Raw genomic sequence first — 21,351 nt, 5'->3', positions numbered from 1 at the left:
GTCGCTTTGTGTTTCCCTGTCTGAGTGTAGTTGTGTGTTTGCGAATTTAGTTGTGTGCCTCTGCATGTCTCAGTGTAGCTGGGGGCTTGTGTCTGTCTCGCCGTGGCTTTGTGTGTCTTTTTGTCTGAATGGAGTTGGGTGTGTGTGGCTGGCTCAGTGTAGCTGTATGTGTTTCTGTCCGAGTGTATCTGTGTGGGACTGTCTCAGTGTCATTGTGCTTGTCTTTCTGCCTGAGTGTAGGCATGTGTGTGTGTGTCAGTGTATCTCTGTCTGTTTGTCTCTGGTCTGTGTAGTTTTGTGGTTCTGCCTCTCTCAGCGTAGCGGTGTGTCTGCCTCAATGCCGCTTTATACAGTAGAACCCCAGAGTTCCAAACACCTTGGCAACACAGGTTGGTTGTAACTCTGAACAAAACGTTATGGTTGTTCTTTCAAACATTTACAACTGAACACTGACTTAATACAGCTTTGAACCTTTACTATGCAGAAGAAAAATGCTGCTTTTAACCATCTTAAATTAAATGAAACAAGCAAAGAAACAGTTTCCTTACCTTGTCAAATCTTTTTTTAAACTCTCCCTTTATTTTTGAGTAGTTTACGTTTAACACTGTACTGTAGTGTTTTTGTTGTTGTTGTTTTTTTGGTCTCTGCTGCCTGATTGCACTTCCGGTGCCAAATTAGATGTATCGATAACTTGTCAGTTTGTATCTCTGGTGTTGGTAATGCCGAGGTTCTACCGTATGTCCACCTATGTCAGTGCAGCTGTTGATGTGTCTGTCTGTCCATCTGTCTAATTCAGTTTAGTTTTCTTCCCTTCTTTCTTTGACTTCTCCCTGCATCTCCCCTGAGTCCAGTCCAGTCCCCTCCCCAGGGCTGGTCTCACCCTCCCTTCACATGACACTGATTGCACTTCTCTTTACTCTGGCACTCTGCTGCTTACGCTGCAGGCGGCGCCTTCAAATCTCACACCTCCTGGCACAGGCTTCCTGCACCCTACGCTGCCCTCCTTCACCCAGCCCAGGATGGACCCCCTGCCTCTGCTCATCTACCTGTGCACAGGTAAGTACTGGCCAGCAGTAGTCCCCCATGCAAGATGCCCAGTGTGTATATCTCCAGCAGGGGGATGGGAGCAGCTGGACTGTCAGGACACCTTGGTCCTGACCCGGGCTCTGAGAGAGGAGTGGGGTCTGGTGGGTAAGAGCAGGGAGGGGCTGGGAGTCAGGACTCCTGGGTTCTTTCGTTAGGACTGAGCGGAGGGTGCAGTGCAGAGCAGGTGTTCCTCCCCCACCGAGCCTGAACCCTTCTGGCAGCAGGTTTGGGTGGGTAGCTTTGCCCAGGACCCCCAGCAGTGGGGTCAGAGCACTTCCCGAGAGACCCCGTCTGCCCAACTGCTCCAGTGCAGGCTGTGCAGAGATGCTGATCTCACCCAGAAATTTCCAGGAGTGGCTGGAGGGGATATCCAGGGGGACCCATCAAGGATCTGTAGGGGGTCTGGCTTGGGGGATTTGGGTGGGGAAAAGGGTAACAGGGTTAGTTGGGGGTGGATTGGCACTGACTTAGCTTAACAGACCTCTCACACTGAACTCCTGTCTCCCAGCCCCACCTGCTCCAACCCACCAGAGCCCACTCCCCTCCCAGGGCTGGGGCGAGAACCCAGGAGTCCTGATTCCCAACCCCACTGGCTCAAACCCACCAGACCCCACACTCCCTTTAGAAAGGAGTGTCTCTCTCCAAGTTTCCCAATTTGAGTTCTCTAATACAGACAATGGTCCTGGCTCTCCCATCCCCCACCCCTCTAGACTTTTGGTCAGAGACGCATTTGTCCAAGTCACTTCCCCCCCACACACACCCTGTCCCGACACACCCCACGCAACTCCCTTGGGCCACCCACTTCCTCAGAGCGGTGGTGGCATCACAGCTGTGCTTTCTAGGGTGGAGGAAAGTAATTGTAACTTACCCCCTGCACTTGCCTGGGGATAGAACCCAGGAGTCCTGATTCCCAGCCCCACCCCCGCTCTAACCAGCGGACCTCTCTCCCCTCCCAGAGCTGGGGGTAGAATCCAAGAGCCCAGCACCACCTCCCCTGGTTCCCCTTCCCCAGCCTCTGCAGCGCCTGACTGGTGCCCCTCCCAAGTGGGTTGCACCAGAGGAGGAGTTGTTTCCCAATTGCTTTGCAGAGCCTTGTAGGCGTGGGGGTGCCAGTCTGGTACCAGCAGAGTCAGCACTAGGCAGAAGACGGAACAATTGCTTAGAGCTCCGAGCAGCTCAAGGGGGCCTAGGGTGACCAGATGTCCCGATTTTATAGGGACAGTCCCAATTTTTGGGTCTTGTTTTTATATAGGATCCTATTACCACCCACCCCCTGTCCCGATTTTTCACACTTGCTGTCTGGTCATCCTCAGGGGGCCCCCTATTTTGTTTTTTAGCATGTGTTTGTATGTGGGGGGAAATATGCCTGCTGAGGGCCCCGCCTGGAGACAGAGCAGCTTGGGACACTCCCTGTGAGCACACACACACACCACACCACACACACTTCCTTCCTCTGGAAAGTCTTGCCAACCCACCCCCCGGACTCCTGGGTTCTACCTCCAGCGATAGGAAAGCAGTGGGGGCTAGTGAAGGAGAGTGGGAGGGGGGTGGGGTGGGCGTCAGGACTCCTGGGTTCTTCCCCTGGCTCTGGGAGGGGAAGGGGTTTTGTGGGTTGTCAAGGTTACTTACCAGAAGGCCTCACACTTTGGCCGAGCTCATTGAACTTTCTGGGGGCTCCTCACATTCTCCCAGCCCCCTCTCTTGTGGGAGCCCCCTGAAGCCCTCCACCCCCTGCCAGGGGCTCTGTATGCCCATTATTCCCTTTCTCCCCTGTGTTCACCAATCCCCCATAATCTCTTTCCCGCTCCCCTTCCCCCATAGAAGAGGACCCCAATCTCCCCCACCTGCCAAGGGTTCTGGGGGCTCCATTTCCCCATCTCCACCCCCATGCCAGGATCAAGTGTGCATCCCCATTGCCCCCTTCTCTCCTCCCCCCCCCCCCCATGCCGCCTTCTCTCACACCATTCTCGGTTGATCGGTTGTTCAGGGTGTCACATGCGATGCCGGGATGAGGGATGGCGGAAGGTGTTCTAGACCGAGCTGGCCTAAGCTGCAGGCTCTGCTAACCAGATGCCAGGGGGTCTGTGTGTCCCCCATTTCCCTCCTTCCAGTTTTCTGGTTTTCCCCAAACCCACAGGGCTCTGCCCCCTTGTGACCTGAAACATTCCCTGAAATTTTGGACGTGATCAGATGTGACGTTCAAAGCGCATTATGCCACAGACAGACACACAGATACCCGGACTCCAATTCTACATATTCCTGTAGGGCTCAGCCAGGGACCAGCACCCCACTGTGCTAGGAGCTGTACAAACACAGAGCAAAGAGATGTTAGAGCAGGGTGCAGGGGAGGGGCTGGGAGTCAGGACTCCTGGGTTCCATCCACTAATCTGGGAGGTGAGTGGGCTTTGGTGGGTTGGAGCAGAGGAGGCTGGGAGCCAGTCCCACAGCCTGGAGGGGCTGGTGCCTGAGCCCCCACCACTGGCCCCACTTTGCATAGGGGAAGCTCTAATGGATGGGTGTTTAACCCCTGCAGTGCTGGCACCAAGCCGTGGATTCAGCGTGGACGTGGAGGTACCCATCACCTTCAAGGAGGCAGCAGTGGGGTTTGGGCAGAGCGTGGTGCAGTTCGGGAGTGCCGGAGCCGGGGGGTAAGGGCCGAACATGGGCTCAAGGCCCTACATGACTTCTGCCCACCCCTGAGGGGCCTGTCTGGCTGGGCTGCCCTGCCTGGGCCCCCCCCCAGGGATGATGGGGCGCCCCTGAGCCCCTCTCTTCTCTCTCCCACACAGGCTGCTCGTCGGGGCCCCACTACAGACGGGAGAAGTGAATGAAACCGGCAAAGTCTACAAGTGCGACCCCGGCTCCAGACGCTGCCAGGAGATCCCCATTCAGAGTAGGGCCACCCTCTGCTATGGGGTCCAGTGGGGCAGGCTGTGGGGGGAGGGGACTTGGAGCCAGGACTCCTGGGTTCTATTCCAGTTTCTGGGAGTGGAGTGGGGTCTAGTGGTTTAGAGAGGTGTTGTGGGGGGAGGCTCGAAATCAGAATTTGTTCTGTGTCGAGCTCCGGGAAGGAAGTGGGGTCTAGTGGGTTAGAACAATGGGGGCTGGGAATCAGGACTCCTGGGTTCCATTTCCATTCAATTGCAGGGGTATGTGCAATGACTTCCTCTCCTCCGCCACCTATCTGGGAAGGAGATTGAGTCAGAAGAGCCATGTGGGGGCGGGGGGTGGGGAATGACTCAGAGAAATGATGGGCTAAACATATCCAGCCACAAGATTTCTCAACCTGCTGCTGGTGTGTCTCTCCTCTCAGGGCCCCCGGATGCAGTGAACATGTCCCTCGGATTGTCACTGGCTGCCCGAGACTCCAATCTCCTGGTGGGTACCACATCCAGAGGGGTTGGGGGGTTCTGGAGTGGCTTGTTTATACCAGGGTATCACCCAGAATTAAGTTCAGTCATTTGCCCAGAATTCCAGACTGGTCCTCCCCGCAACAATGTTTGTGAGATAGATTGTCAGCGTGGTGATGTCATAGAGTGGGTGATAACCTGGTGACATCACAGCCGCCTGAGCACCTGGGGAGCTACCATCACAAAGGAAGATGTGACCGCAGGATGTGAACGCCTGTGCGCTGTCACAGGGAGGTTGATAACTGGGCGACATTTGGAGGGAGGATGGATTGATATTGCAGGAATGGGTGAGGTCACCACAGCTAGAGCAACTGTGTGGTGATGTCATGGTGGGGATGGTAAGCGGGGGAGGTCACGCTGACTGGAACTGTGCATTTTCAAAATATTATTTATTGGGTGTATTATGGTAGTGCCCAAGAGCCCCAGTCATGGACTAGGACCCCTTTGTCCTAGGTGCTGTACAAACACAGAACAACAACACGATCCAAGGGGGGCTTACAAACTAAGTTTAAGACGTGACAAAAGCTAGATACAAGCAGACAGATGGGAGGAGAACAAGGAAACAATGAGACAATATTGGTTGCTGTGATCGGCAGTGGTCTCAGCGCACCAGCAGCCTCATTGTTGTTAAGTTTCGTTGTAGGCCTCACGGCAAAGGAGAGCTTGAAGGAGGGTTGTGCAGGAGACAAGGCGGTAGTTTTGTGGCTGTTTCCAGGGAGCTCATCCCAAGTGTGAGGGGTGGCGCTAGAGACAGCACAAAGGGGCTGGTTGGAAAACATAACAATTGGGCGGTGGAGGCCGGCATGAGGGGACGATCAGAGACATGCCTTGACATCTCAACGCAGACTGAGAGATGATAGGTCGGGGGTGGGAGAGGCTGATAAGGGCCTAGAAAGGGAAGACCAGAAGCTCGTGTTTGATGTGATACAGAAGAGGGAGCCAGGGGAGGGCTGCAAACAGAGGGGTAACGTGGTCACAGCAGCATTCTGATGGAGATGAATGGGATGTTGTTGCCATGGCATGGGGTGAATGGCCTAGGACGTTGTGTAAGGTGGTGGTAGCCAGGTGCCACTAGAATGACTTGCGATGGTGTTGTGAGGGCGACAGTAAGCAAGTGACATCACCACAACTACCATGACTGTGACGATGTTCTGGAGGAATGGGGGTGACCAGACAGTGCAATGAAATAGCAGGGAGGGTGGTAGACTGGTGACATCACTGTGGTAACAATAACTGCACAATGACATCACAGGGAGGATAATGACAATGCACAGACATAACAGAGAGAGTGGCAACCTGCTGGGTGATGTTGACATGGCAACAGTGACTGGACGCTGCCATAGCAGGGAGTGTGGGAACCAGGTGATGTCCCCATGTCGCTCCCCTGTCTCCTCTCTGGGAGTCCAAGTGCTGGGTCCTGGGGTCCTGTCTGCCCCAAGGGGGTCCCCTGCCCTGGCAGGGCCTTTCTCTGCATATCCATGTGGGGGAGCAGGCCCTGGGCTCTCTGCTTCACCCCAGGGTTCTCATCGCCTACTGACCCCGTCCCTCTCTCGTGCCCCAGGTGTGCGGCCCCACAGTGCACCGGGCCTGTGGGGAGAACATGTACGTCAATGGCTACTGCTTCCTCCTGGACCAGAGCCTCCGGCAGCTCCGGCGCATCCCGGACACCCTGGCAGGTGAGGGGCAGCCCCATGGGCAGGAACCTGCACTCAGGGGTCACGGGGAAGTGGAGGGGAGATGGGTCTAGCTGGGTCAATGGGTCTGATATGGGTTGGAATACCAGGCTAGGTGGGCTCATTGGTTTGATTCAGGATGTCAGTAGGAGCTGGAGGTCAGGACTCCTGGGTTCTGTCACAGCTCAGCGAGGCAGGGGGGTATATTTTTTTCATCCCAGTGCATGTCATGCTCTTCACTCAGGACCCCTCAATGGCAGGGATGGGATGATATTGCAACAGAGGGGCCGATTGGTCTGATCCGGGGTTGCAGGGAGGGGGCAGGATACCAGGTTAGATGGACCCAATGGTCTGGTCTAGCTCTTTCTACTGGGTTTTCTCCATATTTGTGGAGTTGAGTCAGGAGTCGGACGTATTTCTTTCCTGTCCCTGTCAGAGTGCCCCAAACGTGCCACAGACATAGCGCTCCTCATCGACGGCTCGGGCAGTATCGCATCTATGGACTTTGAAAAGATGAAGACGTTTCTCTCTGAGATCATGAAGCGTTTCCGCAGCGCTGACGCGCAGGTAACGGGCAGAGGCTGAACCCTGACTACTTACCCTGCCCCTCGCAGTCAGTGCTGACCCCAATGCCCCAGTGCGGCGCTAGGGGGTGCTGTGCTGCAGGGAGCAGCACTAGATTTTGCATCCAAAACCAGGAAAAAATTCCTGCAGAACCAATTACATCCTGACCGCCTGCCCCAGACCTTAACTGAGTCTGATTCCTGCTTTTCTTACCCTCCACCCCTGGGGTTGTTTTTCTCTCTTCTCCCCTGTCTCCTGCAGTTCACTCTCATGCAGTACTCGTACAGATTTAGAGAACACTTCAACTTCTTACAGTACAGAAAGAGTCGCGACCCCGATCGCCTCCTCAGGTCGGTCTGGCAGCTCCAGGGGGCGACGTACACAGCCACTGCAATCCAGAAAGTGGTGTAGGTATTGCCCTCCTCCCCATGCTGATTCCACAGGGAATGGGCTGCAAGGACATACAAGCTAAGGGATAGGGACTCAGGACTCCTGGGTTCTATCCCCAGCTGTGGGAAGGGACTGGGGACTAGTAGGTTGAAGCGGGGGGAGAGGGGACTTGGAGACGGGACTCAAGAGTTCTATTGCCAGCTCTGACCCTCTGTTGCTCTGTGACTTTAAGCAAGTCACGGTCCCCTCCCTGTGCCTCAGTTTCCCCATCAGTAAAGTGGGGATCCTGACACTGACCTCCTTTGTAAAGGACTTTGAGATCTGCAATGCCAAAGCAGTGGACGAGCGCTAGGTGTTGTTACGTATCAATAACCCTCCCATGCATTCCCCACCCACCCCTTTTCCAGGCGGGAGCTGTTCACCTCTTGGAACGGAGCTCGGGATGATGCCACCAAGATTCTCATTGTGATCACAGATGGGGAGAAAACTGGAGACCCACTTTCTTATCCAGAGGTCATACCTGAGGCTGAGAGAGCTGGAATCATCCGCTACGCCATCGGGGTGAGCTGCGACTGTGCGGAGAACTAATATCAATCTGAGCCCATGTCCAGGTTCCCATGAGATAAGGGAGAAGAACTGACCCCCTGGGTTGTAACTGGGTGAACATGTGACATTATAGGAGAGCTGGAGCTCCTCTGTGGTTCAGGTTGAGCAGAGCTTTCAAGTTACAGGTCAGGTTTTCTGTCTGCCCTAAGGTCCACATGCTGACTCAGATTGTTTTTGAAATGTGTTATGCCTCATGGGGACTCAGGTTAGGATTAGTGGTCCAAATTTAGGGTCACTTGAACAAGGGGTTCCTGAGATACAGCCCCCCAGTTAAACAGCAAAATCACCAGTTCTCTTTTGCACACACCTGAATCCCAAAAGTGGCTCTGAACTTCCCCAAACTGATCTCAGTCACTTGATGTTTATCTCTGCTAGTGCACGGCACCCACTGCCCCTCTGGGGAAGACATATTCGACAGATTGTTAATCTTAGGACTGGTCTACACTGGGGGGGGATCGATCTGAGATATCTTAGATTGATTTAAAATTACTTACTTTGCATCCTCGCGGCGCGGGATCAACGGCCGCCGCTCCCCTGTCGACTCTGCTTCCGCCGCTTGCGGAGCTGGAGGTCCGGAGTCGATGGCAGAGTGATCGGGGATCAATTTATCGCGTCTACACTAGACGCGATAAATCGATCCCCGATAGATCGATTACTACCCGCCGATCGAGCGGGTAGGGTAGACGTGGCCTCAGACACTGGATGTCACATGTCAAACTGCTGAGCCAAAGAGATTGAAATAAGCATCAAGATCTAGGGCTCTTTTGAAGCAAGAGGGTATTTATGTGGCTCAAGGTGACAGCGGGTTGCCATTCACCCTGAATTGGTCCCGTGCCCTGAGGGTTTGATCCCTGCTACTGGCTAATGTTCCTGTCATTCTGCAGTGTCTCCTTTTGGATTTTTTTGCCCTGAGATCAAAATTTCCAGGTGAAGAGCCACATTTGAAAGGGCTCTAAAAGCCACATGAATGCTCTGAATTTGCGTAAGAGGTATGGTCAAGGGAATCAGCATTGATTAAACAGACGGCTGATGAAAGACAGTAAAGAAAAATGTAATTGTGTCTCCTGAACGATGGAACTGAGCGTGAACAATGGAAGCTGGGTTATTCCATTAACTTCCTTAGTGCAGAGTTAAGTTTTCCCAGTGCTGCTTCCTGCCCTTCCTGAACGTGGAGAGCGGCTGCACTTAGGCCTCTGAAATCCATGAAATACACAGTTAAGGCAAACACCTTCACAACCTTAACTCTGCCCTTTTTGAACAATGCCCCAGCACACCAGGAACATGCACAGGCCCTTACAGATGCTACAGAGCGCTGGGCGCAGAGCACATGAGCACTAGGGGGCCAGGCCCCTCACCTTCCCTTTGCCAAGGCAAAACTCGGGTTTAGAGTCATAGATTCCCAGGCCAGGAGGGACTTTTGCGATGATCTAGTCTGAGCTCCCGTGTAGCACGGGCCAGAGAACTGCCCCAAATAATCCCTGTTGGAACCAGAGCCGATCTTTCAGAAAACCAGCCAGTCTTGAGATAAAAATTGCCAGAGATGGAGAATCCACCGCGGCCCGTGGTGAGCTGCTCCAATGGTTAATTCCCATCATGGTTAAACCTGGCACCTTCTTTCCAGTCTGAATGGGTGTAAATTCCACTTCCAGCCACTGGATCTTGTTCGACCTTTGTCTGTGGCTTCTGTGGGGCCCAGCGACCAGGAGGTGCCTGACTCCACCGCTGAACCGACTGCACACAACCCACCCAGACCAGCGCGGTGGTCCCAGCCCTTCACTCCTTGCCCTGAGGTGTCCCCCAGAGACATTGCAGCACTCACCCCTCACTACACCCTGGAGATTGAGTCATGCAGGGCCCCAGAGTGCTGACAATCCCCATGGCAAGAAAACCCCTGTGCCCCGCTGCTGATACAACCGACACAACTCGGTGCTGAAATGAGGCAGGCTCCATAACTCCAGGCACGAGGGCCCCTCTCCTCACGTCACAGTGACACTTGTGCCAACCTGCTCCAGCGGCTCCCCAACCCCCACTCACCAGAGCAGCACATGGCGCTGGCTGAGCCGTGCCTCTCTAGGGTCCAGCAGGGCTCGGGATGGGTGGATGTTGGTCCAGGGCTCTCGGCTGTGACTGACGCTCATGCCCTGGTGTCCCCTGTACCTCCCTCTACTCCGTGAAGGTCGGCGATGCCTTCTCCAGCGCTGCTGCCCAACAGGAGCTCCAGGAGATCGCCTCTCAGCCCAGCAACGAGCACGTCTTCCGGGTGGACAATTTTGACGCCCTCCAGGGCATCCAGAGCCAGCTGCAGGAGAAGATCTTCGCCATCGAAGGTACCAGAGCCGGGGGAGGAGCCACACTGGCCCCAGGGCTCTAGAAATGGGTTTTCAAGGCAGAGATGGGACTGGGAGCAGCTGGGAATCCAGAGCTCAAATAGGCCCCAAATATTCTCTCTTTCCCCATCCAACATCTATCTACTGATCTATCTCCATATATCCCCCGAATGCCTTTCTCATCCGGGGGCCACCGGGCAGGGGACTGGCTGGCTCAAGGGGTTGAAGAATAGGATACAGGGACTTCTCTCTAGGGGGCGCTGGATCCAATCCAGTCTCAAGGTGGGGAGAAGGGCTGGCTCAGGGAATGGGACACGGGGCCTTTACTGTCTATGAGGGTCTCTCCTATATCTGTCTGTTTGTCTCTTCTCCCAGGCACCCAGTCCCAGAGCGGCAGCTCCTTCCAGCTGGAGATGTCTCAGGAAGGATTCAGCTCCCTGCTGTCTCCTGTGAGTGATGCCTGGCCCCAGGGCGTGACCCACGCTGCCATGCGCTGGGGCCCTGACAGCGCTTTCAAGCTAAGAAGGAGCTGGTTGGCTTAGCGTTTGCAGGGGAGACAACTCTAGCCCAGAGTGCTGTGGGAGCAGTGTGGGGGCACCCTCCCCTCCCACTCAGGGTGGGCACTAGGGGGCTCTATGTGCAGCGGGGGCCAGTAGGGGCCCAGTAGGGGGTGCTCACTCCCATGGCCATCAGCACTGACCCCAGTGTCCCAGCACGATGCTAGGGGGCGCTGTGCTGCAGACTCTGGCCTTGTCTAGTAAATACATTCTGCACTGTCTGTTTCCTGTAATCAGTTCCCTTTGCCCTGCATGTCGATTTAGGACGGGCCTGTGCTGGGAGCGGTGGGAGCCTATGACTGGTCCGGTGGGATATACCTGTACGGGAGCAGCGGGAAGCCGAGCTTCATCAATGTATCCAGAACCTCCACTGACATGAATGATGCTTACCTCGGTAAGAACAAACCCACCGAGCTTCCCTCACCTATTTAAACAGCCCCCCCCCCATCCCACCCCAGAGGTGGCTGCATCTCAGTTCTGGGAAAGTTCTGTGCAGCACTGTTGTATGGCTGTTTCCCATCTCACCTCCCCACGTCCCTCTCTTCCTTTGAGGTTATTCGTCTCAGGTCATCACAGCCAATGGGCAGAGCAGCTACGTGGTCGGGGCCCCTCGCTACCAACACGCCGGCAAAGTCGTCCTGTTCAGCCGAGATACCAAGGGCGGGGAATGGACACCTAGATCGGAGGTGTTGGGAGAACAGGTATGGGGAGCGTTACTGGTAATATGGAGTGTGGGTGTGAGAGCGAGAAGGCTGGAGGAAGCCTGTAAGATTTTGACATTGTGTAATATTTGTGTTTGGATCAGGGGCGGGCAAACTTTTTGGCCTGAGGGCCGCATCGGGTTTTGGAAATTGTATGGAGGGCCGGTTAGGGGAGGGGGCCGTGGCCTGGCCCCCACCCCCTATCCGCCCCCCGGGGACTCCTGACCCATCCAACCCCCCCTGTTCCCTGACAGCCCCCCCAGGACCCCTGCCCCATCCACCTCCCCCCACTCCCTGTCCCCTGTGTGAAATGGGCAACTGGCTGCTTAGAGTAAGACAGCCATGCACATGGCCTGCCCTTGAGGCAGCAACATAAGGAAATTCTACTGCAAAAAATTTAGGCACCGAGTCAGGTTAGGCACCTATAGGGGTTAGCAGCAGCCATGTAGAGGTTTTGTGGATCATAATGGCACCTAAGTCTGGGGGTTAGGCACATAAGTCCTTTTGTGGATCTGGGCCAGAGAGACTCAGGCAAGGAAAAAACGTTGCTAGTGATATTAACAGTGTCTGGAAAGGATCACACTACACTAACAAAGTGAATTTCTCTAAGCTCCAACTGCCTATACATTCCAGCTGAAAAGAATTTATAACTGTGGCTCAGTCAGTGAATAAACTTTTCTCGTGCTAGCACAACCTCTAAAAAGAACTGCACCACAACTAGCATTCAGCATCTCTCCAAGATCTAACTGCCTATATATTCAGGAACACTTCCAGCGATAGCGCCACGTGCTGTGCAGCGGGAGGGTGAGTCTAAGGATGGATAGAGTATTGGGACTGAATCCTTATCCCCATAGGGTGAGAAGGGTCCCAGTGGGAGAAGAAGGAGGAAGTGACTAAATTGAATGGGTTACTTATCTGCCTCTCCAGATTGGCTCGTATTTTGGGGGTACACTGTGCGCTGTGGACCTCGACAGAGATGGGAACACGGACCTGGTTCTAATTGGAGCCCCCATGTACTATACACCTCTGAATGGAGGACGGGTCTATAACTGCCTGATTAACTGGCCGGTAAGAAAGAGGATGGAGCCAGAGGGAAGATGGATGGCCTGGGGGGTGGTTCTTTGCCTGGACTGCCATGGGGTTGTGATGCTGGGACAATTAGCATGGTAGTAGCAGGTGTGGTGCTCCAGGGAGTACGGTGAGGGGATCAATAGGGGACGCTCTTCCCTGCCAGTCAGTGCTGGCCCCAATGCCCCAGAGTGGCACCAAGGGGCGCTGTGCTGCAGAGAGAGGGAAAGGGGGTCAGTAGGGGGCACTCTCTGCTGACAGTCAGTGCTGATCCTTTTCCCATGTGTCTCTTTGGATGGGGCCTGCAGAGGATGACACTGATCTGCACCGAGACACTGCAAGGACAGACGGGGCAGGCGTTCGGGCGCTTCGGGGCCAGCATGTCCGAAATCGGGGACATCAGCGGGGACGGACAGACGGACGTGGTCATCGGGGCCCCCATGGAGAACAGCAATCGTGGGGCCTTGTACATCTTCCATGGGGGAAAGGGAGGCCTCAGTCCCCAGTACAGACAGGTGAGCCCAGCTCCTGCGCGGAGGGGTCACCACAGATCCTGAAAGAGACATCATGGGGCCCCACGGTCCCCTAGTGCCTATTAGCCTGTAGCAGCTACTTTCCCATCCCTCACCCTCTGCTGCCCCCTAGTGCCTATTATACAGTACAGCTGCCCCTTTCCCATCCCTCACTGCTCTCTCTGCCCCACAGCGCATCGAGGGGTCGCTGTTTCCCAGCAGGCTGCACTACTTCGGCCAGGCCATCAGTGGCGGGACAGACCTGACGAGGGACGGACTGCCAGACATCGCGGTGGGGGCACAAGGGCAGATCCTGCTGCTGAGGTGAGTTACTCTCTGTCATTACACTGCTCCACATGGCAATCACAGACAGCGACAGTACATGGGGGTTTGGGAGCATGTGTGTGTCACTGCTGCCCCCTGCTGGAGAATGGCACAATGACAGCTCTGCTGCTCCCTTCTCTGCCCCCCAGCATCTCCTCCAGCAGAGCTGTGTGTCCATAACCAATCTCCCTGGGGTGCTGTGAGCACATCCAGGCTGGGTGGGAGGCTCTGGGGGGGAAGGGGGCCTGGCCCCATTGCAGGGAGCAGCTGGGTGATGGTTCTGTTCCTCCCATGGCAGGTCCCGGCCAGTGCTCAGAGTCGGGGTCTCCATCAGCTTCCAGCCCCCCACGATCCCCACCTCGGCCTTCGACTGCCAGGGGCAGGAGCAGCTCAACACGAAGGCCAGCACGGCAAATGTCTGCTTCACCGTCACTAAGAGCACCATGGACAGCCTAGGTCAGACCAAACCCACCCCCCGCTCCCCTACCCCCCGAGCCAGTCAGTCCCTTGCCCTGGGGTTGGATTGGAACCAGCGCCCTCTGGGGGGAAAGGCCCCATGTCTCATTCCCCACCCCCTTGATCCAGTCAGTCCCCTGCCCTGGGGTTGGATTGGAACCAGCGCCCTCTGGGGGGAAAGGACCCATGTCTCATTCCCCACCCCCTTGAGCCAGCCAGTGCCCCATTCTGGAACTGGATTGGAGCCAGTGGCCCCGTAGAGGGGGAAAAAACATAATCCATTTCCACCTCCTGAGCCAGCCAGTCCCTCTGCCCTATGGCTGGATTGGAGGTGGTGCCCCGTAGAGGGGAAAGCCTCGCATTCCATTCCCACCTCCTGAGCCAGCCAGTCCCAGCCCTGGGGCCAGATTAGAGCTGGTGCCCCCCTAGAGGGGAAAGGCCCCATGTTCCGTATCCCATTAACGATCCTGCTCTCACGCCTCTGACCCTCATTTCTCCTCTGTGGTAGGCAATGGGATCTCCAGCACCATCCATTACAGCCTGGCCCTGGACCCCGGGCGGACGAAGATCCGAGGCGCCTTTGACTCCACCGGCCCCGTCCTGAGCAGGGAGCTGCGGCTCGGCATTGAGAAGAAATGTGAGACGTATCAGATAAAGTTACCTGTGAGTGCTGGGGTCCTAACTCCTTCCCCTCCTGCTGTGTCTGCCCCTCCAACCCTGCCCCTTGCTCCCAAATCAGCCAGATAACAAACTCTCTATAGATCCCACCTTTGCTCATGGGTTCCTACGTGTCTCTCTGTCTCCCCAGCTCTGCCCTGAAGACACACTGACCCCCATCACCCTGCGCCTCAACTACACCCTGACGGGGGAGCCCATCGCTGCTGCCGGCCGTCTCAGACCCATCCTGAGTGAGGACTCCGCGCTGGTGTCTGCAGGCTTGGTAAGGCCTCCGGGGCCAGGCAATGGTGACTGTCTGCAGAGGTTTTAGTGTGTGTGCTTTTGGTTACAGTGCCTGCGCAAACTGTATCAATGCTTGGTGTTAATGAGTGAGGTTGTGGTGTGGGTGAGTGTTTGAGGTTTTAGAGGTTGAGTTGTTGATAACATTGTTGATTCAGACAGTGGTGATCTTGGTGAGGTTGTCGGCTGAGGTTGTAGTGATTGTGTTGGTAACATTGGTTTAAACTAGACTGTAGTGGTTGTGATGGCAGTGTGAGGTGAGGTTATAGTGGTTTTGTTGTTGTTGACATTGCTGGTTCAGACTATACTGATCTTGGTGACTGTGTGAGGCAGGGTTGTAGTGGCTATCTTGTTGATGCTGATGTTGGTACAGAATGTATTTGTGGTGGTGGCAGGAGCGGCGCCAGGGTTTTTGGTGCCCTAGGCGGGGGTCCTTCTGCGCTCCTGGTCGTCGTCGGCAATTCTGTGGCGGGGGGGTCCTTCCGCGCTCCCGGTCTTCGGGGCACTTCGGCGGCGGGTCCCGGAGCGAGTGAAGGACCCGCCACAGAATTGCCGCCAAAGACCCTGAGCGCGGAAGGACCCCCCGCTGCCGAATTGCCGCCAAGGGCGGCAAAATGCCGCCCCCCCAAATCCTGTCATCCTAGGCGACCGCCTAGGTCGCTTAAATGGAAGCTCCGGCCCTAGGTGGTGGGGAGATTGTAGTGATGTTGGTGAGTGTTGATTGAGGATGTTGTGGCTGTGTTGTAAGTTACACTGTTAGGACTGTACTGGTAGGTGGTTGCGGTTTAGACTGTAATGTTGGCGGAAGTGTAGTCTTAAGTAGAGTGGGTGAGTTATTGTGACAATGTTGGTTCAGATTGTGTTGATACTAATTGTGGTTGTGGTTGAGACTATAGAGGTGTTGCTGACAGCATCAGTTGTGATTGCAATGTCTGCATTGTTTGGTATCAGTGTTGTTTCAGGCTACTTTTTTAGTGGTGGTTGATGAGATTGTAACAGTGTTGCTTACAGTGTTGGCTAAGATGGTAGTGGTTATGATGCTGGTAACAGTGTTGGTTAACACTTTATTGGCTGTTGTGGTGATGACAGAGTTGGTCGTGTGGTTCAGTGTTGGCAGAGGTTGGTGCAGCTACATTGCTGGTGACACTGTCAAATCAGTATTGGGGCTTGTGGTGGTTGAGGCTGAGAATGCAGTGGTGCCAAGGACAGTGTTGGGGGTGGTTATTGCGGGTGTGTTCATGGTGACGGTGTTAGTTCAGACTGTACTGGTAGTGGTGGTGACAATTAAGGTTGTAGGGTGAGTGACAATGTTGACTGAGTTTTGCTCCAATTCCCTCTCACCCATCCTGCTCCCTGATTTCTTCCTCCCCCCCCCCCTTCCTGGATCTCTCCCTAGCTCCCGTTTGAGAAGGACTGCGGCAGTGACAAAGTCTGCACTGATGAACTACAAATTTCCTTCAATTTCTCAGGGTAAGTCACCCCCTCTGCCTCCTCCCCCACACTCTATGGTGGGGCCCGTTTACTCCATGAGGCCTCATATCATGCCATATTTTCATATGGCTTCTCAGTGCGCACCATTATAGGAAGCTCACAGAGCTGTCAGGGCACTGCTCTGAGGAAGCTCACCCCTTTCTCTCCCCCTTAGCTTGAGCACCCTGGTGGTGGGGGTCACCCCCGAACTCAACACCACCATCTCCATCCAGAACCACGGGGAGAATTCCTACAGCACCACAGTGCAGTTCTTCTACCCGGCCGCGCTGTCCTACCGCCGGGTCCTGCTGCTCCAGGTACCACCCAGTCCCCCCAGGAACTGCAGACATGGGGGGCAGGACACAGGGGATGGATGTGAGAGATCAGCTGGTGCAGAAAGCAGGCAGGGGCTCAGTAGGGGGTGCTGTGCTACAGGGAGCAGGCCAGGGGCTTGTCAGAGGGGCGCTGTGCTGCAGAGGGACAGGCAGGGGGCTCATCAGGGGGCGCTGTGCTGCAGGGGGCAGGCAGGGGGCTCAGCAGGGGGTGCTGTGCTGCAGGGGGCAGGCGGGGGCTCGGCAGGGGGCTCTGTGCTGCAGGGAGCAGGGGAGTGGCTCAGTAGGGGGTGCTGTGGGCTGCATCTCTCACTGGCTGGTCCCCTGTGCTCAGTCCAACAGGAGGGCCATGGCCATTAGGTGCAGCTCGGCCGTGGGCTCCAAGGAGCAGACTCAGAGGAACAGCACCTGCCACATCAACCACCCCATCTTCTGGAGCGGGGCCGAGGTAGGGACGGGCCCTGGCCTGTGAACTCCCCAGATGTGAGCCCAGCTGGGGGCAGAGAGGGGCAGTTCCCTGGGGTCAGCCCAGCCCGTGACAAGAGATGTGCTGGGGAAAGCGCCCGGAGAGCCCGGCGAGTCAGTGCAAACAGAGCCCTGAGGTCACTCCGGGGCTGGGGTCAGGCCCTGCCGGGGCTGGAAACCAAGGGCCAGACTTGTGGGATTGGAAATCAGGCCTCACTGGGGGAGAAAATAACGAGGGGAGGGGCTGTTCCCTCCCCCCTTTGGGGTCCTTAAAAGAAGCGACTCGGGGGCGGGGGGCGCGACCGTGGCTCAGTAAAAGACAAGGAAAGGGGAAGGCGCCAGCGTCATTGTCATGGCTGCCGCTGCACCCGTCCCCTCGGACCCAGCGTGACACCACTGGGCCTTCGTCATCCTGATCCTGAGAGATGTCCTGACCTGACCGTGCCAGGGCCAGGGAGAGGGACCCACCTGCCCCTGCCCCCAGTGAGATCCAGACACCACCTGGGACGGGAGACTTTGTCTCCCCACCCCTGTCCCATGGGCTCCTTCCCTTCCCCGCCGTATTTCTTCTCTTCCCACTCCCCTCGGTCTAAGGAGCATCTGGCTGAGCCGGCCAAGCCTGTGTGTTGTGCCCGCTGCTGTGAGCCTGCACCCAAGACGGCGGCTAAATCCAGCGCCCGCACCAGCCCGAGGCTGGTACCGCTTGCCAGCTCTCGGCGCGGCTGATCCGGGGTCTCTCCAGCGGGGAGGCTGCCAGCGAGAGGCAGCAGCCGCAGCAGAAGCTGCATTTTCTCTCTGTGCTGCTCTTTGCTCTCCCCACTTGTGCCTTTGCCTGGTTGTCCCCTGGAAACCGGGGCTGGACTTTAACCACAGCGCCCAGGCCGGCTCCAGCCCCTCCACTAACCTCCTCTCCTCCCCCAGCGGCCAGTTATTGCGTCCAGAGCCGGTCAGACAATGGGGGGAGGATAAAACGCTCTCTCCAGCGACAGGCACAGGGGGGAGGGGGGAGGATAAAAGCCTCATTGAACACGTTACATTGCAAAGGCCTTAGCTGATTTCTTCTGTGTCTGTAATAAAAGGATGGTGAATGGGGTGTTGCCATGGCACGAAGCCGGCTGAGGTCTCTGGATACCAAACCCCAAACTGGACTAATGCTGTTTAATGTTGGGCAGGGACAGGGTCATGTTAACACCTTTGCTTCTCTGGGCCCATTTATTCCATCTAAGTTCATACAACAGTCCCCCTGATCCCCTGTGCCTGCCCCGCCCCCGCAGTCTCTGGCAGTTCCCCAGGCCCTGACTTTCACCCCCTGTGTTTTCCAGGCCGTCTTCATCGCCACCTTCGACGTCTCCTCTGAGGCCGACCTGGGGGACAAGCTGCAGATCACGGCCAAGGCCAGCAGGTGAAGGGGGCTGTGCAGGGCCAGGGGGTGGGGTGGGGGCAGTGGGAGGGGGCAGTGCACGGAGCAGGACAGGGCAGAGGCCTATGGTGCAGTCTCCCTGCACAGTTATCTGCCTGTGTCTCCTCACATCTCTCTCCTTTGCCCTCCCCTCCCCGCAGTGACAATGGTGGCCCCACCACCGAGCGCATGATTCACCGGGCGGAGCTGCCAGTCAAGTACGGCATCTTCATCATCCTCACCAGGTAGGTCAGTGCGGAGACAGATGGGAGAGCGCCCCCTGCTGGGCCCCCTGTTCCCTGCAGCACAGCATCTCCTAGTGCCGCACAGGGTCATAGGTGCCAGCACTGATTACAAGGGGAGAGCGCCCCCTACTGAGCCCTTCCCTGTAGCACAACGCCCCCTTCTGGACATGACACCCCACCACCACTCTCCAGCCCCATCTATCACACTCCCGCCTCTCTTGTTCCTTCCATCCTTTTCCTCGCCCAGCCTCGAGGAGTCGACCAAGTACGTCAACTTCTCCTCCAAGGAGGAAGGGACAAGTGTGCCAGTGACACATCGGTACGAGGTGAGGCTGGCGGCACAGAGTGTGAGGGGGGAGATGGGGGAAGAGGGAGGGAGTGGAACTGGTTGAATGGGATCAAGTGGATTAAAGCACGGAAGGGTGGGGGTGGGGGTGGGCAAGGAGCCAGGATTCCTGGGTTCTATCCCCAGCTCTGGCAGGGGAGTGGGGTCTGAGGGTCAGAGCGGAATCTGGTGATCAGAGCTCCTGGGTTCTCTTCCTGCAGTGCCCTATGGTGAGTCTGTTTCTTTCAGGTCAAGAACCTGCGGCAGCGAAGCGTCCCCATCTCAGTCACGTTCCAGTTCCCCGTGGAGCTGAGCGGGGTCCGGGTGTGGGACGCCTCTGAGGTCGTCCCCTCCAAGGTACCTGCCTCTCCCTGCCCTTGTGTGTGTATGTGTGAGATGGGCCCAGTGACACCTGCTCTGCCCTACAGCGCCCCCTGCTGGGACAGGCTGTTTACAGGGGAAACACACCATGTTCCCACCCCCTAAACCAGACAGTCCCCTGTCCTAGGGCCGGATTGTAGCTGATGCCCCCTAGAGGGGAAAGGCCCCGTGTCCCCTTCCCTCCCCCGTTAACACCGTGTCTCTCTCCCTCCCCAGCCCCAGCTGGCTCAGTGCACCAGTGAGGCTGAAACGCCCGGTTCAAAGGACTTTGTGAAGCAGATGAGTGAGCGCCCCCTGCTGGTGAGTACAGGCTGGTGCTGGTCCCAGCAGCCCCTTCCCCTCTGCACTATCACAGACAGTGAGTGGGGGGCTGGGCTGGAGGAAGGACCCCTGCTATAGACAGACCCAGACCCTCATGGCCATGCTGAGCCCCGCATGCCCCCTGCCTCACCCGGCAATATCCTTCCGCCCCCAGGACTGCTCTGTGGCCACCTGTAAGAAGATCCGGTGCAGAATCGCCTCCCTGGAAATGCAGCAGCCGCTGGAGTTCATGATCAAAGGGAACGTCAGCTTCCAGTGGGTCTCCAAGGTATGAGAGCTGCCTCTGCCTCCCAGCACCAGATGAGGGATATCCCTGCCCCCTGAGTGAACAACTCCTGTTCCCCTCCCCAGATGTGGCTGCATCTCAGTGCTGGGCAAGGGATTGCCCCTGTGCGAACAGCCTGTAAATTGCTCTGGGTCCCCCTGGGACGATACTCTGGGCTGGTTTGTATCATTTCCAGTCAGGGACGGTGAATGTCTCTGTTCCAGACTCAGCAGCAGAAAGTGAGTCTGGTGAGCGAGGCCCGGATTGAATACGAGGAGAAGAAATACACCCAGAAGGAGGGATTCGTCCAGCGCCAGGTACCAGAGTGACTGCGCCTGGGATAGAGAGAGCATCAGCTAGTGGTTAGAGCTGGGAGCCAGGACACCTGGGTCCTGTCCCTGCTCTGCAGGGAGAGTGGGGTCCAGTGGGTTAGAAGAGGGGGGGGTGGATGGTGTCAGGACTCTTGTGTTCTCTCCCTGGCTCTGGTGGGAAGTGAGATCGAGTGGATACAATGGGGGTGGCTGGGTGCTAGGACTCCTGGATCTCCATCTCACAGCTCCTCTCCCCCAGGTGCAGACGGTGGTGGAGCGCTCCGAGGTCTATAACTACCTGCCCATCATCGTGGGCAGCAGTGTGGGGGGCCTGGTCCTGCTGGCTCTCATCACCGCAGCCCTCTACAAGGTGAGGGGGGCAGGGCTTGGACCCCTCCCCCACTGCCCATCACCCTGGGGGCGGGGCCTGTGGCTCTCCCAGCTGGTGGGAGAGGGGAGAGGGAATTTACTTTGGGGGGCTCCCACACCCCATCCCCATCCCCCGCACCAGCTGTTCCTGTCTGGCTGGTTCTCACCATCTCTCTCCTCTGTCTCCTTCCAGTTCGGCTTCTTCAAGCGCCAGTACAAGCAGAGGTTGGAGGGTGATGGGGCCGAGCCAGCCCAGAGCGATGCCTCCCCTCCCCCCGACGCCCCCAAACAATAGCCCCGCCTACATCCCCTCCCCATGGGCTGCTCCAGATCCACACACCAACGCGACAAGCTGGACTTGGAACATCCCTTCAGAGCATCCATGGGGGGCTGAGAGCCAGGACTCCTGGGTGCTTTCCAGCAGTGGGAGGAGAGTGGGGTCTAGTGGGTTAGAACAGGGGGGCCGGAGCCAGGACTCCTGGGTTCTCTCCCAGCAGTGGGAGGAGAGTGGGGTCTAGTGCATTAGAGCAGGAGGGGCTGAGTCTCTCTCCACCTCAATTTCCCCACTTGTAATGGGATAATTATCCTGCCATTTTCTATTTATACTGGGAGCTGTTTGGCGCATGGCTTGACTCTCACTGTGAAGATGGCGCTCCCAGAGTAAAGGGGCGCCTTGATCTCAGGGTCCCTGTCTAAGTCAGGGCCTCGAGGTGCTACTGGGTAACGTCTAATAAAGCCAAGCTCTCGGAGTCATTCGCCTGCCTTGCCTGAGCTCTCAGGTCGTTTCAAACCGTCCCCAAATACAGCGGGTGCGTTTGTGGGCGGGAAAGGGGGATG

The 21,351-nt window shown here is 56.6% G+C and overlaps 1 protein-coding gene across 1 annotated transcript; it reads left to right on the top strand.

Moving 5' to 3' along the window:
* Positions 1-1,013: 1,013 nt before the first annotated feature.
* On the top strand, positions 1,014-20,809 carry LOC135877340 (integrin alpha-X-like). Its single transcript, XM_065402768.1, has 30 exons — positions 1,014-1,056; positions 3,620-3,734; positions 3,876-3,979; positions 4,400-4,464; positions 6,058-6,172; positions 6,606-6,736; positions 6,995-7,140; positions 7,531-7,684; positions 9,906-10,056; positions 10,432-10,505; positions 10,878-11,007; positions 11,166-11,314; positions 12,242-12,382; positions 12,691-12,897; positions 13,088-13,218; positions 13,517-13,674; positions 14,183-14,337; positions 14,483-14,614; positions 16,028-16,101; positions 16,277-16,418; positions 16,768-16,881; positions 18,221-18,300; positions 18,459-18,542; positions 18,790-18,868; positions 19,117-19,224; positions 19,465-19,548; positions 19,724-19,837; positions 20,059-20,151; positions 20,405-20,515; positions 20,708-20,809. The coding sequence occupies exons 1-30, from the start codon at positions 1,020-1,022 to the stop codon at positions 20,807-20,809; spliced, it is 3,480 nt and encodes a 1,159-aa protein (XP_065258840.1). The 5' UTR covers positions 1,014-1,019.
* Positions 20,810-21,351: the final 542 nt, after the last annotated feature.

The sequence above is a fragment of the Emys orbicularis genome, chromosome 4 (assembly GCF_028017835.1).
Source record: "Emys orbicularis isolate rEmyOrb1 chromosome 4, rEmyOrb1.hap1, whole genome shotgun sequence".
In the NCBI taxonomy this organism is placed as follows: Eukaryota; Metazoa; Chordata; order Testudines; family Emydidae; genus Emys; species Emys orbicularis.
This window is presented reverse-complemented; position numbering and strand designations above follow the sequence as displayed.